The 18,176-nt window shown below is 46.9% G+C and overlaps 1 protein-coding gene across 1 annotated transcript in view; it reads left to right on the plus strand.

Annotated features, from left to right (window-relative positions):
- The first annotated feature begins 569 nt into the window (after window positions 1-569).
- The window catches only part of LEKR1 (leucine, glutamate and lysine rich 1), a 30,902-nt gene continuing 13,295 nt past the window's right edge, over window positions 570-18,176 (plus strand). The window contains exons 1-5 of the mRNA XM_058031362.1: window positions 570-668; window positions 10,156-10,370; window positions 14,155-14,274; window positions 14,675-14,850; window positions 15,530-15,715. Coding sequence (XP_057887345.1) covers window positions 621-668; window positions 10,156-10,370; window positions 14,155-14,274; window positions 14,675-14,850; window positions 15,530-15,715 — 745 coding nt within the window. The 5' untranslated portion in view covers window positions 570-620. The remainder of the gene's footprint in view (window positions 669-10,155; window positions 10,371-14,154; window positions 14,275-14,674; window positions 14,851-15,529; window positions 15,716-18,176) is intronic.

Raw genomic sequence — 18,176 nt, forward strand, 5'->3', positions numbered from 1 at the left:
GGGGGGCAGAGGTGGTTTTGGGGTGTCAGTATAGACTTTGGGGACTTAGGGACAGGTTTGGGATGTCAAGGCCAAATTCGGGACATTGGGGGTGGCTTTGCGAGTGCAGGGCCAAATTTGGGGTGGCAGGGCCAAATCTGGGATGTCAGGTTTTGGCTTAGGGGTGTCAGGGTTTCACTTCGGGGTATTGGGGGGCTTCGGGGTGGCAGAGCTGAATTTGGGGTGTCAGGGTTTGGCTTTGGGGTGTCAAGGCCCAATTCGGGATGTCGGGGCCGGTTTCGGGGTGTCAGGAGCGGCTCTGGGGAGCCGTGTTGGTCATGCCAGGGCTGGCTTTGAGGTGTCATGGGGATTTTGGGGCGCACTAAACCCCGATCCTGCGGCGAGCCCGGGCCGCGCTCCCCTCGCCGCCCTCACCTCAGCCCCTCTGACGCGCACGCGCCGTTGCCGCGGTTACGGCCGACGCCGCGGCCACAAAATGGCGGCGGCCGCCGCGCCCCCCCGGCCCCTCACGGGTCCCCCCGGCCGGGACCCCGGCGGGCCCTGAGCCCCGAGCCCCGGCCGCTCCCGGAACCCCGAGCCCCCGCCGCTCCCGGAGCCCGCCGCCCAGCCCGCGGGAGGCCATGGAGCGGCGCGGCCCCGTCCACGCGCTGCCCGAGGAGATCCGCAAGGTACGAGCTGCGGAAATGCCAGACCCCGACGCTCGGAGCTCCTGCAGCAGCTCAGGGATGTTGCACAGGCCTGTGAGCACCGGTGCATTGCCTGTACATTTTGGCCCTGGGTTAGGCTGGGTGTTGGATTTCCTCACTCTTTGTGCGGTGTAATTACAGTAATTCTATAGGAACCCTGCAGAGGAACTCCTGAGTCTGTGCCGGGGCTGTCACTGCAGGTGAGTTTTGGGGAACACCTGAGTCTGTGCCGGGGCTGTCAGTGCAGGTGAGTTTTGGGGAACACCTGAATCTGTGCCAGGGCTGTCACTGCAGGTGAGTTTTGGGGAACACCTTGCCCTGTGCTGGGGTTGTCAGTGCAGGTGAGTTTTGGGGAACACCTGAGTCTGTGCCAGGGCTGTCACTGCAGGTGAGTTTTGGGGAACGCCTGAGTCTGTGCCGGGGCTGTCAGTGCAGGTGAGTTTTGGGGAACACCTGAGTCTGTGCCAGGACTGTCACTGCAGGTGAGTTTTGGGGAACACCTGAGTCTGTGCCAGGACTGTCACTGCAGGTGAGTTTTGGGGAACACCTTGCCCTGTGCCAGGACTGCCTCTGCAGGTGAGTTTTGGGGAACACCTTGCCCTGTGCCGGGGCTGTCACTGCAGGTGAGTTTTGGGGAACACCTCGCCCTGTGCCGGGGCTGTCAGTGCAGGTGAGTTTTGGGGAACGCCTGAGTCTGTGCCAGGGCTGTCAGTGCAGGTGAGTTTTGGGGAACACCTGAGTCTGTGCCAGGGCTGTCAGTGCAGGTGAGTTTTGGGGAACACCTGAGTCTGTGCCAGGGCTGTCAGTGCAGGTGAGTTTTGGGAACACCTGAGTCTGTGCCAGGGCTGTCAGTGCAGGTGAGTTTTGGGGAACACCTGAGTCTGTGCCAGGGCTGTCAGTGCAGGTGAGTTTTGGGGAGCACCTGAGTCTGTGCCAGGGCTGTCAGTGCAGGTGAGTTTTGGGGAACACCTCGCCCTGTGCCGGGGCTGTCACTGCAGGTGAGTTTTGGGGAACACCTCGCCCTGTGCTGGGGCTGTCAGTGCAGGTGAGTTTTGGGGAACACCTCGCCCTGTGCCGGGGCTGTCAGTGCAGGTGAGTTTTGGGGAACACCTCGCCCTGTGCCGGGGCTGTCACTGCAGGTGAGTCTCAGATTTCCCCTGTTCTGGCGTGTTTTGCTGCCGGGAGCTCGGAAGGACTGCAGAGCATGACATGTTCCAGAGGAGTATCAACACACACGGGGACGGAACATTCCCCTTCCTCTCCCCTCGTGTCTTTGTGTGTTCTTTTGTTTGCCAGACAGATGATTGCCGGTGTAACAGCGCTGCTGTTTGTATGGCTCAATTTAGGAGGAGGCTGCGCTCAAGTGGAACACGAGTCACTTTTTGTAACACTATCAAGTTTTCACTCTGGCAGTACAACACCCAGCTGTCCTCATTCCTCGGTCTGCAGCTCATAATTGACAAGTCATTTAAAAGCTTTGTGTACTCGGCCTGGAGAAATTCTGCCTGGCTTAGTCCAGGAAACTGTTCGGACAATTTCTGAGAAATTAAGGATGGGTAGGATGGATAAAGACAGGGGAAATGAATACTTAGCCTTAAAAAAGAAGAAGGGGGGAAGCTGTGGGACTTTCAGACTCGTGAGCAGCTGTTTTGGTAGCAGGAAGGATCCCACTAAGTTTGTGTATTTAGCAGTTAGTTTTTCTGCCCCAACGGGGTACAGTGGTGAGCAAAAATCAGTGTAAGCTTCTCACAGAAACAGTTGTACCAAACTGCTGAAGGAGGGAATCCTCCTGGAGCTGGTTACTGCTTAATATTTCCTTTAATGACTAAAAGCTGCAGTTTGGTGGCACTTGAGCCTGTTTTATGTTGGGATCAGTTCCTGAGGCAGTTCCTGCTCCATGTGCTCGGCGTGTGCTGGCACAGGGAGAGGGCAGGCACAGAAATGCAGTGACATGAGTTCTGTCAGCGCCAGTGTCAGTGGCTGCTGGTTACTGTTGAGCCAGGATCTTGGATTACAATAAGGAATATGCTGGTGCCAGTCAGGAAGGGGTGTGAGCACTCTGGGAACAGCATTAAACTCCATACTCTTAGCAAAAATAAGGCTTTTAAAATTAATCCAGTGCATCAATACAAAATCCATAATAACCTCCTTGTCAGACTTAACAGTCTGAGGGCTGTAATCAGGTCATAAGCAGAATAAAATGAACAAAGGGATGTTACACAGAAAGAATCTGTTAATGTATTAATAGTTTGAATAGCTCAATAATTGTAATAGGAATCACATGTGAAACTTGAGTCTTTGTTGTCCATCTGTCCAGGGCTGTTGAGGTTTCAGTTCTGAGCTGCAGGCTTTAAAATAATGACGTGACTGATGGGAATTTAGAAAAGAGCAAAAATAGTAAAAAGAGCTTTAAATTCTTCTAAGAAAGGATAACAGAGCTGGGTTTGCTCATTCTGGAAAATACCTGAGGGAGGACACAGTAACTGCTCACCGGAGGTGGTGGTTCATTTCCAGGTGCAAATGAGTCTTTTGCTCACATTTCTGCATGTGCTTTGGTTGAAAGCATTGCTCTGAAACTCTGGAGCAGCTCTCCCGGCTGTTGTGGAATTCTCCCAGTGGGATTGTCACTTCAACTTGTCCCTCGAAGTAGAGGATGGGGTAGGCAATCTCTGGAGATCCCACCAGTGCTGGGTACACCTTTAATGGTGCAGAGGACACAGGATTTGCAGATATGGACAGAGTTCTGCTCCTGTCCCATCCTCCTCGTGCCACGTGTAGCTCCAAGGCAGCGACAGCCTGGGGTTTGGGATGGGAAAGTGTCAGGGTTTGACACATCCTGTGCTGTGCTCATCTCCTCCTCAGCTGGCTCGTGTTGTAGCTGCAGCATGGTTACAAGGCACTACAAGTCATTCTCACCATTTCCTGCCCTTGTATCTGCTGTCCTTTCTGCACACATGTGCTCGTTCCCTTCCCGTTGTTCTCTGCTGCCCAGATTTTACAGCTTCTCCTTTGGAATCTCCCTGTCAGCCTGCTCCCAGTGCAGCCAGATGTGAGCCAGCTGTGCCAGAGGAGCACATGCTCCCAGGGTGGGTGTGCGGGCCCAGGGAGCACATGGGGCTGCAGGGATGGAGCCTCTCAGGCACTGAGGGCTGCCCAGAGTGAGGGATGTGCCCTGGCATGGATGGATGGACGGATGGATGGATGGATGGATGATTGAGGGATGGATGGATGGATGGATGGACGGATGGATGGATGGATGGATGATTGAGGGATGGATGGATGCATGGATGCATGAATGGATGCTGGAGGTTGGGCTGTGGCACTCACAAAGCATCCAGGAGCAGCCTCACAGGCTCAGGCTCTCATTTTTCCTCTCCTTGGAGCTGCACAAGCTGTTTATCACTATTTTATTTTAAAGGAAGTTTTAGTCTAGAGGGAAGGAGATTTCTCAGCATTTTGTGAGGGGAATGATGCGAAGGGATTTTTGTTCTTCATATTCTGATCTATTTTGCCTCAGAGAACTGTGTAAAAACTTCATTCCTCCTTCTGCTCTCACACCCCTTTCACAACATTGCATGGAAGGAGATTTCTCAGCATTTTGTTAAGGGAATGATAGATGTGAAGGGAACTTGGTTCTTCCTGTTCTGATCTATTTTGCCTCAGAGAACTGTGTAAAAACTTTTACATGTCCCCGCTTTCTTCTCTCTCCCATTCCTTCTGCTTTCATACCCCACCCCTTTCACAGCATTACATGGAAGGAGATTTCTCAGCATTTTGTGAAGGGAATGATGTGAAGGGACCTTGGTTCTTCATGTTCTGATCTATTTTGCCTCAGAGAACTGTGTAAAAACTTTAACTTCTTCTCTCTCTTATTCCTTCTTCTGTTCTCACACCCCTTCCACAACATTGCATTTCACATTCATTGCAAGATGGGTGCTAAATGAAAAAAACAAGAACAATAGGTGAATAAAATATCTACATATCCATTATTAAAGTTTATAGTATTCTTTTGTATTTATAGTTGCATACTTCTTGGGAACTAATTGTTAGTAAAGATGGAAATCAGTGGCTTTTAATGCCTCCTTTTAATGTATTTACATAGAGTTTCTGCAAGCAAACTCAGCCTGAGAGGTGTCACAGAGCCCAGCAGGGTACAGAAGGGAGTTAGTGTTTCCTTGACCCAATGTCATGGACGTGTATTTTTGGGGACTTCTGGTTTTATTGCTTGGTTAATGTTCTATTTTGGTTTAATTTTTCATCAAGGCTTTTATATTTCACCTTGGTAGTTGTTTGTTGCCAGTGGTAGATGAATCATTTTTTGTGCCTTTGGACTTCAATTAAAGTTCTGTGGGAGTGGAGGGAAATAGAAGGGAAGAGGCAGCTTTGCACTGAGGATCTCCCTGAAACAGGAAACAGAACAGCAACAGAATGACCCAAGTCCTCAAGGCAGCAAACACAGTTATATTTAATTTCATATTTTATTTGAAAAAAAAAAAAAAAATAAGCTTTGTTACCATAAATCATAAAATTAGTAGGGCCAAGATCCCCTGAGAGATTGGGAGTTGTGTGAGGCCGGGAGAGAGGAGCTGGGGCCGGGCAGGAAGCCTGAGCTGTTCCCCATGGGGACAGAACGTCCTGTGGTGTCCCCAGGGTATCGGGTACACCACAGGCAGCCAGGGGCACTCAGAGCCTCTGCACAGCCTGGGCACAGTGTGGGCTCTGCGTGAGCACATCATGGCAGCCTCCCTCCTCTGCTGTCTGCCTGTGAACCCAGCACTGGGGTTTTCCTGTGGAAGCTTCTGGAACACAGAGTTCAGCCGTGGCTGGGAGCCCACAGGACAGCACAGCTCCGTGCTTGGGACGCGCTGCAGTGGCACCAGCAGGCATTTAAAAGCAGGTAAAATTCCAGTTTGTGCCCTCCAGATAAGCGTGGCAGAATGGCAGAGCCCATTTCAGCATCCTGCTGGGCCCCTGGATTCTCCTGGAGGTGACATCCCTGAGCTGCTCCAGTGCCCACGGAGGTTTCCAGCACTCAGTGTGGAATTTGGGATGTTTTGTGCTGTTGGGGTGTCAGGCTCCTGCTGTGGGGGTGCTCTGAGTGCTGGGGAGTGCTCTGCAAATGGGAGAAAACCCTGCAATGGTCTGGGTTGGAAGGGACCTTCAGGTGCCATGGCAGGGACACAGGGACACCTTCACCATCCCAGGTGGCTCCAGGCCCCGGTGTCTAGCCTGGCCTGGGCACTGCCAGGGGTGGTGTCCAGGTGGTTCAGCATCTCCACTGAGGGACACTCCCCACCCTCTCTAGGCACTACAGCCAAGCTTTTCTCATCACACCAGGGCTGTATTCTCTAAATCCAAAGATTTCTCATCACACCAGGGCTGTATTCTCTAAATCCAAAGTTTTCTCATCACACCAGGGCTGTATTCTCTAAATCCAAAGATTTCTCATCGCACCAGGGCTGTATTCTCTATATCCAAGCTTTTCTCATCACACCAGGGCTGTATTCTCCATATCCAAAGTTGTCTCACAAAACTAGGGCTGTATTCTCTCTATCCAAGGTTTTCTCACAAAAAAACCTTTTTTGCTTTGTTTGTTTGCTGGCCCTGTGCTGGTGTTTGCAGCTCTGTGAGTGTGACAGTGTCAGGGTTCATTATTCTGCTTTCCTCCAGGCTGCAGCGGGTTCAGCCACCTGAGCTCCCGGTGCTGTTTCCTCTCGTGACACAGGGATTTTCCCAGGGCATGTTTTGGGTGAAGCAACCTTCTGGTTTTGCTCCCAGCCTGTTTCTCCACTGTTCATGTGTTCAGAGCAAGCACGGGATTTTTATTTTGCAACTGTGATTTTATGGGCAGGCAGCAAATAATGATGTGAGCAGTGTGGCTCAGCAGTACCATCTGTAGTGCTCTGGGGTAGATGCTGGTTGAAAACTTGGCTCATAAATACACTTTGTTTCTTTTAAAAGAAGTTAAGTTTCTACTGAGACCTTTTAAAAATTTTTCTCTGACTAAGGCAAATATAAATTTCAATCTGGTACCTTATTTTGTGTACACATCAAAAAGACTCCCCTTTCTTCCTCAAAAATCAATGGTTTGAGTCATCATTTCTTTTTGTGCAGCAGGGATTGACTGGTGTGTCAGAAGAGGGACAGACGGGATGAGAAACATGAAAATAATGTGGGAGAGGAATGAAACAAAAAAGAAAGTAAAATTTGGTAATAAGGTAGAATAAATCAACATACAGAAATAATTTAAGACCACCCAGTTGCAGCATAAGGATTTTTTTTTCTCGACTTTTATGTTTCCAGCTACAAGTTTGAATTGGACAAATACAGAGTTTTTTGGTTTTGACCAGTCCTTGCTGAAGCAATCTCAGTCCTGACAGATCTGTGGAGCAAGGAGCACAGGGGGGGTGTTGTGAGGAATTTCTGCATGGGAAGGGCTGTGCAGCCCGGCCCAGCTGCCCAGGGCAGTGCTGGGGTTTATCAGCCCTGTGCGTGTGGATGCTGTGGTGGGGTGGCACTCCATGCTCTGGCAGAGCTTTTCCAAGCTGAGCAGTTTCAGGGTTCTGTGGTCAGTGATCTCTCTGTGCTGGGTGCTGTAACATCAAAGCCCTGCCCAACGAGAGAGGAGCTCGCTCTTCCAAACAGGAATCCAGCTCTCCATCCTGGGATGTTTGTGGGTGGAATGTGAAATTCCGGAGCAGAGGGGTGGTGGTGCACGAGCTGACACACCCTGCAGTTATTTGGTCAAGTTCAAGTGGTACAAATTCCTGTCTCATTGTTCAAAAGGCTAAAAATGGTCCAGAACACCAATTTCTTTTCTTTTTTCCCTTACAGCTTATGCTCTACAGATGAAATTGAGTCAGACAGATGTAATTTGAGTGATTAACCCTCTTGGCTCAGTCCTCCCCTTGCCTTGGTAGCTAAAGAAATCTTTGTAACCAGGGGATAATATTTCCTTCCAAAGCCAACTGCAGAGTGGAAACTGTTCCCCCAGATGCTTTACAGCATCTGTGCATCACTCACAACTGTAGCTCAAAGCCTTATGGATAAATACCTTCCCAGATCAAGCACTTTGTCCTCAGCAAAACTGGTTTTTTAATTCCTAATTGATTTTTTTCTGTTCACTGCTTGTCCTCAGTGCTCACTCAGGACACGTAAGTCCCCTTTCTACTCAGAGCTCTGATGGTTTCCTTTTCTATTCCTTCCAAACTGTTTTTCCCCTGTTCTTTTCCTGCTTTGAAGTTAAGATGACAGCAGTGTTTTTATCAAATGGAAACAGTGAAATATGGAATCTGAAACCATGAATTTGTGTTTAGTACACATCCTTTGTGGTTACTCAGCAATCTCACTGTTCCAGAAAAGGTAATTTGTAAGCACAAGAGCTGATGAGTTTGTTTCCCACAGATTTTGTTTAATGGTTGGTCAACTTTGGTGTCTAAGAGACAAGGCCTGGTGGAGCTTTTCTCCTGGAAAGACCATTTATTTATAAGGCTGCCAGGGGGCAGGGGTAGATGGGATATTGGAATTCCTGGGTCAGATGGGATTTTGGGAATTAGGAATTGTTCCCTGGCAGGGTGGGCAGGCCCTGGCACAGCTGGGGCTGCCCCTGGATCCCTGGCAGTGCCCAAGGCCAGGCTGGACAGGGCTGGGAGCACCTGGGACAGTGGGAGGTGTCCCTGCCATGTCAGGGGTGGCACTGGGTGGGATTTCAGGTCCCTCTTAACCCAAACCATCCTGGGATTCCATGAGAGAGGAACCTTGGATTCAGGATGGGAGATCAGGTCAGTGCCTTCCTTGCTCTATTCACTTTCATCTGGGTCCTGGTGATTTCCCAGGTACCCTGGACAGATGTGCTGGGTTTAAATTAACTGTGGCTGGCATCACTCAGCGTGTGCCAAATCCATTCCTGGTGCCAGGGAACCGTTCCATGTGTTCAGGTGGATGTTTGGAAGCTGTTCAATCTGTGCACTTACTGCAGTGCTTGCAGGGTAATTATTAATGTGCAGAGCAAGGTCCTGATTTACTCAGCAGTTCCTATTCTGTGATTTTTTTACTCTGTAGCAAATACTGTAAAAATCCAACCTGATCAGGAATCCTCCCAGATTTTCATTTCACCTGAGGAACGGATGGGAAGGAGAGCACTTCCAGCTGAGCCCAGACAGGGAGTATTTGTTGTTCTATGACTTCATTTATTTTGACATTCAGTAACAAAGCTGAAAACCAAGAAGTTTTGGTACTTGCACAAGCCCTTTGCAGTTCAGCCCCCTGGTGATTCTATCTTGTTTTTGATGGGAGAGGCAGTGAAAGTTCTCAGCTGTCAGTGTGAGCAGCAGCAGTGGCTGTGCTGCACGGGGCGCCGTGTCCTCTCTGATAAACCCCTCCTGTGCTGCCTGCACAGCTCGTGTTGTCCTTTCCCACTGCCCTCATTCCAGGGCTTTGGAACTTCGGGGTGCTTGTCCCGAGGAGCAGTTTCAGGTTTCCAAGCACAGACTGCAGCTGCCAGGAAAAATAAACTTGCATTTTCGGCTCCTCCAGAGCAGCTGTAACCAGGGGGGTTTAAACTGGAGCAACATTAGGAAATGGGGGAATAAAGCTTGTGTAGGGCACCCTGAAACACTGTTTATATCAAGCTATATTTAAACTCCTAAAGGTTGTTGTATGAGTCTTTAATTTATAATTTTTGAAAGCTCTTTTCTTTCCTCTCAGTAGGGTTTCTTTCTGTTTATCCCAATGTCTCAAAACATCTTTTTTTTTTTCTTCTTCTGTAAAACAAAGCTTCTTAATTGGATTTAAACTGTTTGAACAGGTGCTTGCATGTTCCTTGCTTCAAGGTTAATAACCAGCTCAGTTGGAAAAGTCTGTTTCCCAGTTTAATACATGGCCTTTCCTTTGGATGGGTGTTACATGCTCTGTGTTTTGTAATCAGCCCTGAGTCCTTCATTCCTGGCAAAGGGGTTACAGATTCCACAGCACCCCAGTGCCATGGACACCTCAGCTTCACTCATCAATTATTTTTGTGAAGATTGTGGATTACCTCACTTTATTCACTCTCCCTCCTCTTGCCTCCTTCACTTGGATTTGAGTTGTCGGAAACCCGGAGAAATAACATTTATCTGGTAATCCCAGATTCATTAATGAAACAGCTTTGTAAAACACAGCATTTCACTTCCCATTAATACCTCCAACCTAACTCAGAAGTACTTCAGCATTTCAGTGAGAGTTCCCACATATCAAATTGATGTATCTTGGGAAGCTGCCAGGAAGGAAAAGTGCTGCTCTAGCTGGGGTTCATTTTGCTAATGAAGATTTTTGTCTCTATTTGCTAAAGCAATAACATCATCTGATCTCAAACGTTCCAGAGCAGCAAATGGTTTAATTGTTTGGATTTGTTATTATTTCTTAGCGTGACTGAGGGGTTTTTAGCTGAACCTGTTTCTCTGAGACACTGAAGCATTTTCTCTCTCTGCAGATGCCCCGGGACCAGACAGTGTGCAAATACTGCGGAGTCAGCTACCTGACACTCCACGAGTTCAAGGTGATGGAGGACAAAGTGAAAGCAATGGAGAAGGAGATTAAGGTTTATAAGGGCAGCCTAGAACGGGAGCAGAGGCTCCAGGCAGAGTTGAAGGCTCTTCACCACGACCTGGAGCGCTGCCGGGCTGAGAGCGAGTCCAAGACGGAAAGGTCAGAGCACATCGTCTCTGGAGATCCCGGGGCAGGGAATTTCAGCACAAAAGCAGCTTCAAATACAAATAACATTTGTCTTTCTGTTCTCAGATGGCCCATATACTCTGTAATACTTGATTTAAATCACCTTTCACAGTGTCCTGTGGAAGCGGGTTCAGAATTCCTGAGCAGCTCAGGAGCAGTCGGTGTGTGGAAGGTGAAGGAAAGGCCAGAAGCACGCAGAGGGATTTCCCCTGCACACACTCCCAAAGGGAAAAGATGAATATCTTATCATCCTGTAATCAATCTCTAATACTCCAAATGAAATTCCGCAGGACTGGGAGTGCCACAGGTCTGAGGTTTGGGCTGGCTGTCTCTCAGTAAAGAATTGCCAGTGTCCTTCCCTGGCAGTCTCAGGATTCCCTCTCTGCAGGGCTGGGACAGAACCCTAAAGCAGTGAGGAACAGTTTGGGAAATGTCAGGGGCATTTTGCTCCACAAACAGGAGGTTTCAAATCCTTACAGATATCGGAAGGTCCCACTTAAAGGGGGAGTTTTGTACCATAAAACTCCAGTAATTAATGATGGACCTCAGAGCCAATTAGGACCTTCAAGTGTGTTCTTTCAGCTCATACTTACAGGATCTATATCCTTTTCCCTGCATATATTTTGGACTCTATTGTTATATTCCATTAATTGATTACAGCAGGACTATAAATAATTGATGTTTATAGTCAATTAATAAAAGATACTTTGTAAAAATGCAGTTTGCTCAAGTTTGCTACAGATGGATTGAAGCTACCAGAAACTCCTGGGTAATTTTTGGCTCATCTGACTGAAACAGACAGAAGTTTTTTTTGTAAGGATGAGGTTCTAATTTTAATTATCAGCACAGTTTGATTTTTGGGATCCCCAGGAGAGGTGTTCCTTGCATGACTGCCTCACACCAAGGGATGTAGAGCTGAAGGTGCTCTTGAGATTGGACTGAAATGCTTTGGAAACCTAATTTTTTCAGGAGAATGACTCAGATACTCTTAAAAAATTAATTAATGGATTTAGTTAGGCTTTTGCTTGCTAATATTACTAATAAAAGATTCATTTTAGAGCACAAGTTCCCACGAAAGTGAACAAAATTCATTTGTCTTGTAAGTTACTTATAATGTTTCTTGCAATATCTTTTTAATTTAACCATCGTTCACCCCTCCTTCCTGATATTCAATATTTTCTGTGGTTTAATATCTATTTTTAAAGCTTGTTTGCTCCTTGTCCCTTTAAGGACCCTGGGTGGCAGCTCTGGTGGCAGTGTGTGAGCAAATGCACTGACAGCACATTCTTCTTGTGGAGGCTCATTTGCCAGAGCTAAACTTTAAATTTTCATCGAGCTGACTTTTTGTAGTGAAGCTGGAACAGTTTATAAAATTTTTATCTCTGCACTTTTCTCCCCTAAGGCTCCACTTGATTTAAAAGCTGCTGAAATCAAGTGAGATGCTTGCAGTAGGTTTCCGTTCCAGCCATAAATCAACCATTGTGCCTTGTTAAGAAACTTGGCTGAATGTTCCTTATCTTCTCCTTGCTGTCCTGGGCCTCTCTGACTACCTTGTGGTGAGGTATAAACTATTCAACATCCTGGCTCTGGCCAGGCTGACAAATCACTGCTCCCAGAAGCCAAACATGCCTTTTCCTCACTTTTATCTCTGCCAGACCCAGGGATTGAATCTCTTATCATTTGCAGGCTGTTTCAGGTTTCTGTTCCCTCTGGGTTCAGCTATCCCTGCTGGTTCCTGTGGTTAACCTTGAAAGCACCTGGGAGTTTGCCTGTCTTTAGTTACCTTTCCTTTGGGGTCCTGGCAGGAGAAGGGGAACAGACTGCACTGATCCTACTGCTCAACCTTATTCTGTGTCAGAATCACCTCAGTCTTGGTAATTAATTGAGTTATTATTAATTTAATTAGTGAAATTCAGCCGCACCCAGTGTAGGAAATGTAAAATAGAAGTAAAGATGTCCTCAAGTGCCACATCCACCCTTATCTTGAACACTTGCAGGGGTGGTGACTTCACCACTGGCTGAACAGAAAATGAGCAGCTCCCGGCTGTGAAATGAAAGTGAGCAGCTCTGGCTCTGGGCAGCTCCCAGAGTTTCATGGCAGTGAAAACGCTGGGCTGGGGCTTTTTTGGGACAGAGTGTTCCAGGCTGCTGAGTGCTGGTGGCAGTGCCAGTGCTGCTCCATCCCACCAGCACCCCGGGCAGGGATGATTGCTGGAAATGCCCGGAGAAGGGGAGCTGCTCCTCCTGCTCTGGGGTGTTCTCAGAGCTCCCTCTGGGCTCTCTGTGCTGTTGTGCCCCTGCCAGCACCGGGGTGGGCATGTCCTGACACCTCCCAGTGCCACAGAGGAGCCCCAGGGGCTGCCAGCGTGGCTGGGAATGCTCAGCCAGTGCCCAGCATCCTCCAATGCCAGCTTCTGACCATCCACTGCACCCTCCCTTTGTGCTGAAACCCCCAAAATAGTGGGTTTATAACAGTCTTGCCTTTTCCACGGGTTCTTTAGTGTGTGACTGGGCAGGAAACATCCCTTTAATGGCAGCTCTGGAATGGAAAGAGGAAGAAAATGTGCCTCTCCTTATTTACCAGTTTCTTTTTAATCCAAAAGATCTTCAAATACTCCCTATTCCAGAACGAGAATGGAGAATGAGCATCTGGCTCTCCCTGGCTCCCAGAGTTTGGATTTGTTATTGGTCACTGATAAATCACTGATTTTTTCCTCAGCTGCAAACTGATTTGAATTCCTGTAGCTGTTTAGGGAATGGCCTTTTTCTTTTTTCTTGTGAGTGACAACAGTTCTGCTCCCAATCACAATCCAACAGATTTTATCTCTCCCCTCCTGCTCCTCACCTCCTGGAAATTTGCAGGTAGCAATGGGTAAAATTTCCTAAACAGGTAATGCCAGGAATGTCTTCAATTTTATTTTTTCCCCGGGGTTCACAATTGAGCCCCCAAAACTTGCTTTTTAACCCCCAGATGTTCAGTTCAGATTTTGTCAGAGCTCTGCAGATCCAGGTTCCTTAACCAGAACTGATATTTTTTTAAGTGTGCATTTTGGTGCTGGTCTGTGTGATAACAGTAACTAGTGCACTGTCATAGTTTGGTTTAATTTTTATATATTTTCAGCAAAAATCATTCTCACTCTCTTCTGCTGTTTCAAATTGATGCCAAATGCTTCTGCCAGCCTTTGGTTTTGTAAAATTCTTGTCTATTCAAACATTACTTATTTACTTGTGGCAATGAGTCACCAGGAGACAAATAGATCATTTTCTCTGTGTGAGCAGTAGGTGTTGAAAGCTGAAGCAGGGGCTGGTTTTTAACAGTTGCTTGTCACTGGAGTGGTATTTTTGGGGCTGGAAGCTGCTTTAGGATGGTTATCTGCAGAAAACAGCTGGGGCTGATGTGCTGTGTGGGATTGTTCCTCACATGTGCCACAGGAAGGGAACTGGATTCTGCTCCTTTATTCCTGTGCAGCTCCATTCATTTCCTGACAGTTATGGGAGCAAGTGCTGAATTGTTGAAAGAGCAATGTTTAAACTGTTTATTTACACTGGGGTAGCTGTGCCTGAAAAACAAACTGGTGCTGCAAGGAAAAGTTCCCAAGGTAAATGTTAGAGGTGAAGAGCACCTCGGGGATGGTTCTGGAGGTGTTTGCTGTGCCTGAGGCCAGCACAGAGCTGGCTCCTGCCTGGGAAAGCTGAAACCAGGCTGGAGGTTGATTATTGCTGCAAACAACTCTGATTGTTTTATTTGCGTCTCCAGGATAAAAACCCTGACAGTGGAGCTGAAAACCAAGCAGGAGGAGATGAAAACTGTGAAAGCTGATTTGCAGTATTTCCAGGAGGAGAAGGAAGCTGCCTACAAGCAGTCACAGGTGCTCAGGTGAGAACCCAGAAAGAAATGATGATGTTGGAAATGCTCTACTTCTTACATAAATATTGTTTATAGAGACTCACCATAAACCTGGGCATACAGTCATTTAAACATGATTACTCTGATTTCTCAATTAAAAGTGATTGTACAGCTTCCTATACTGGATTTTGAAATGATGAAACAAGTCCAGTTTTCTTCATTTTTGTAGAAAAGCTCTAAACATTTAGATGGGGAAACTTATAATACATATATTCAACACAGAGCACATTTCATACACTGAATTATTCTAACTCAATGCAGTATAAATTACCAGATAATGGGAACATAGTTGTCAAGCCTAGTCTAATTCCCAAGTTTTACTTGTAGAATAATTTATAAATATACATCTGGTACGTTTTCTTTCTTGCAGAACTACCTTGGAGCACCATTGCTCCACGCTGAGCAAGGCTGTCTCACTGTTCCCTTTCATTAGGAGTGAATTGGACAGTATTAAAGAGGTCATCTCCACCAACATGGAGAGCTTTGCTGCCATGAAGGAGGAAATTTTTCGGCAAATAAAAGCCATGAGCAAAGAGGCTCTGACAGGTAAAGCAAGAGAAAAAAGGATCCTCCAGGGATCCAGCATCCCTGTGGGAGCTGCTGGAGTGTCCTGCAGTGCTGCCCCCCAGACTGGACAGGCTGCACCCCTTCCCTTCCAGCTGGCTGGGAGGGCAAGTGAAGAAAAAGGGGAAAACAATGAAGGTGGTGGAATGCAGTCCTGCTGTTAATTGTCCATCTTAAGCAGAACATCAAGCTCTGAGGGTAAAATTCAAAGAATTGGTCTCAGTCCCCAGAGAGCTGCAGTGTCCATGTGGCACGGGGAGGTTCCTGTGTCCTCAGGGCTCCTCTCTCACTGGGCTCATTCCTTGCCTGCTGCAGGCTGTGTCCCTGCAGGCATCCTCAGCCTCAGAGGGACCCAGACATTTCAAGGCTTCTTTTCTGGAGTATTCCTTGTTGTGTTTGTTGTAGTGCTCCCAATATACAGAGGATCTGTGTGGAAACAGGAGTGGAGCCTTTCTTACACAGGCTCTGTATCCCTCACCCAACATTTCCTCCTTCAGATTAGTGCCACACCAGGAATATCACACCCATCCTCAAACCCAGCTTTCCACATCAAAACTACTTAGCCCCACTTATTTTTGCTGGCCTGTGGATGCCATTTAAATGATGTTCGTGATTAACATGAAATAGCAGCAGTCTGCATGGGTTTGTTTTGCCTCCTCAGAAATACCCAAATTGAACCAAAAATTGGCAAAATCCCAGCGGGAGAACGAGTGCCTGCAGGAGAAGGTGAAGCACCTCACGGAGGTGGCCGACACAGTTGAGCTGAAAACTCAGCAGCTCCAAACTTCCCTCCAGCAGGGCAACGAGCTCCAGAGCCGCTGCCGTGAGCTGCAGAAGGAAACTCTGGGTAAGGGAAGCTCTTTTCTTTTCTAGCCAAAATCCCAGGGAGGGGGAAAATGGTTTTAAAAGCACCAGAGTTGTGTTGATGGTCACTTCACTGCTCCTTCAGCACCTCTGGAGACAGCAGGTGTGAGATCCCATGCCTGAGTCACCATCCCTTAGCACGGACATGTCACTCATTATTAGATTGTAATAACAGAATGATATCTTATTATTGAGTTATTTATTGTTATAACAATACTGCTCAAAAGCTCCAGCAACAACACCTTCTGTCTCTGTAGAAATTATAAGGAGCAATGGACATAAAATCTCATCAGGTGATCTTTCACACTCTGAAATACATCATGACATCAAACACTTGTATTGCTGTGTTTATGTGATAGGAAAACTGCCCTTAGCTGAGGTTCCCTTTCCCCTCTGTTTGCTCCAGAGGTTGCTGCAAACAATGGGTTCAGGGTTTGTTCATGGGCATGGCAAACAAACACTTCCATTTTCAGCTTTGCCCCCTTTAACTCCATGTACAATTGCCTGTTGTTATCTCAAAAGAGAGGTTTTCACAGTCTCTATTTTATTACAGTTTTTAAAGGTTGTTCAATGTGTTCTGTATTTTGAGGGGGCCTGCATGGCTTCTTGGGTCTTCTGAAAACCTGAATTTGCTTCCCTGAACTGGCATGTTGCATCCGCCCATCACAATTAATTATCACAGAATTCTGGGATGGTTTGGGTTGGGAGGGACCTTGAAGCTCATCCCATTCCTCCCCCTGCCAGGGGCAGGGACACCTTCCACTGTCCCAGGCTGAAAATTTGCAGTGAATAGAAAACAATTGAGACTTTATGGAGAAAACACAGCTAAAAACACAGCTGATTCCATATATGGAATTCATACAGAATATTAGGACCCTGCAAAGTCTTAATGACGAGTAAAAATACCATCTGAGCTGGTTGATGTTTTATGGGAGGCATTTTAAGATTGATTAATAAAATGTAGCAGTCACTTGCTAATAAATGAGTTATTAAGGAGCAGTAAAACGTTTGATGTGGGCATCCAGAAGGAGTTTCAAGGCAGGAAAGCTGCTGGCTCAGGCATTTGGATTCCACCCTTCCTGAATGGATCAGTAAAACACAAATCCAGCAGGATTTCAAGAGGTCTGGCTCTAGGGAACATGTTGCTGGATCAGGGTAATAAACCCAGTTAATGCACTGCTGATAAAAATGTTCTCTTTGAAATACCAAACAAGGTTTTTTCATAGAACAATCATTAAATATGAAATGAGTTTGTTTGCCATTGTATTAAAATAAATGAGTGGGAACAAACATCTTACTGGAAATCAGTTCCAGGGAGTGGATTTGTCCTGTCAAAGTGGGGTGTGGAAATCAGCCACATCCTGAGTGTCCATGCTTTGGGGGGAGCTGGGGGTTTTGCCTTATTTTGCTTTTTTGCCTCCCACAAACTACTCCAAAGTCCCTCTTTGAAATAATTTGACAATCCAGAAATAATAAAAAAACTACCAGGATTTGTGATTTACGTGTTTTTAAAGGATTTTCCTTTCTTCAACCAATATTTTCAGGATTCTTGTGTTGGATATTTCTCACAGAATTGTGAAGTCACAATTATTTCACACCTCAGCAGGCATTTGCAAGAGCAGGGGCCAAGCAGTTGTTCCTGCTGTTGTTTTTTGTCCTCATGCTTGTGAGGCTTTCTGGAGATGCCCTTTGTGGGGGATTTGTGGGATCACTTGGATTGCTGCCTTCAAGGCACTTTTCAGCCTCACCCAGTCCAGGGAGGTGACAGGTCCTGACAAATGCTCAGCACAGGGTAAGGTCTGCTGGGTAATTGTTTAATCAATCAGACTCCCCAAATCAAGAATCAATAATGGTGATAACGTGTCTGTGTTCTTGGTGCTGGCTCCTGAAAGATTTCTGCTTTCATTTTATTACCAGCTAGATCCTTTACTTCATCACAAATCAAAAAATTGTTTTTCTTCCCCAAAGTCCTTGTGGCTTTTCTTTAGCTCATGACAGCTCTGGCCTTGCTCTGGGTGGATTGAAATTGCTGGTGATGCTCAAAAAATCCGAATTTTCAGTCTTTGGCTGCTCCTGCTCCCAATCTAAACCTGGTGGTCTGCTGCCATGATGAGGCTGATGAGAGATGATGGAAAACTGCAGCTGGAGAGGGAAATGTTAGCATTCTTCATGGAAAGGAGGGGAATGTTAGCATTCCTTATGGAAAGGAGAGGGATGTTATCCCTCCTTGTGGAAAGGAAAGGAGGTGTTTTCATCTCCTGGAGTGTTTTTAATGGCACTTTAAAAACCACTTTGAAGACATGGCACTGGATGGGATTTAATGTCCCTTCCCACCCAAACCACAAGTCTGTATTAAAGGATGTGTCTTTATTGTATTTTGTTTTGTCTGCTTGGCCTAAACACTGAGGGTAAAAAATGATCCCCAAGGAAAATTAAGGTCAGAA

This window comes from Melospiza georgiana, chromosome 10, assembly GCF_028018845.1.
Source record: "Melospiza georgiana isolate bMelGeo1 chromosome 10, bMelGeo1.pri, whole genome shotgun sequence".
NCBI classification, from domain to species: Eukaryota; Metazoa; Chordata; class Aves; order Passeriformes; family Passerellidae; genus Melospiza; species Melospiza georgiana.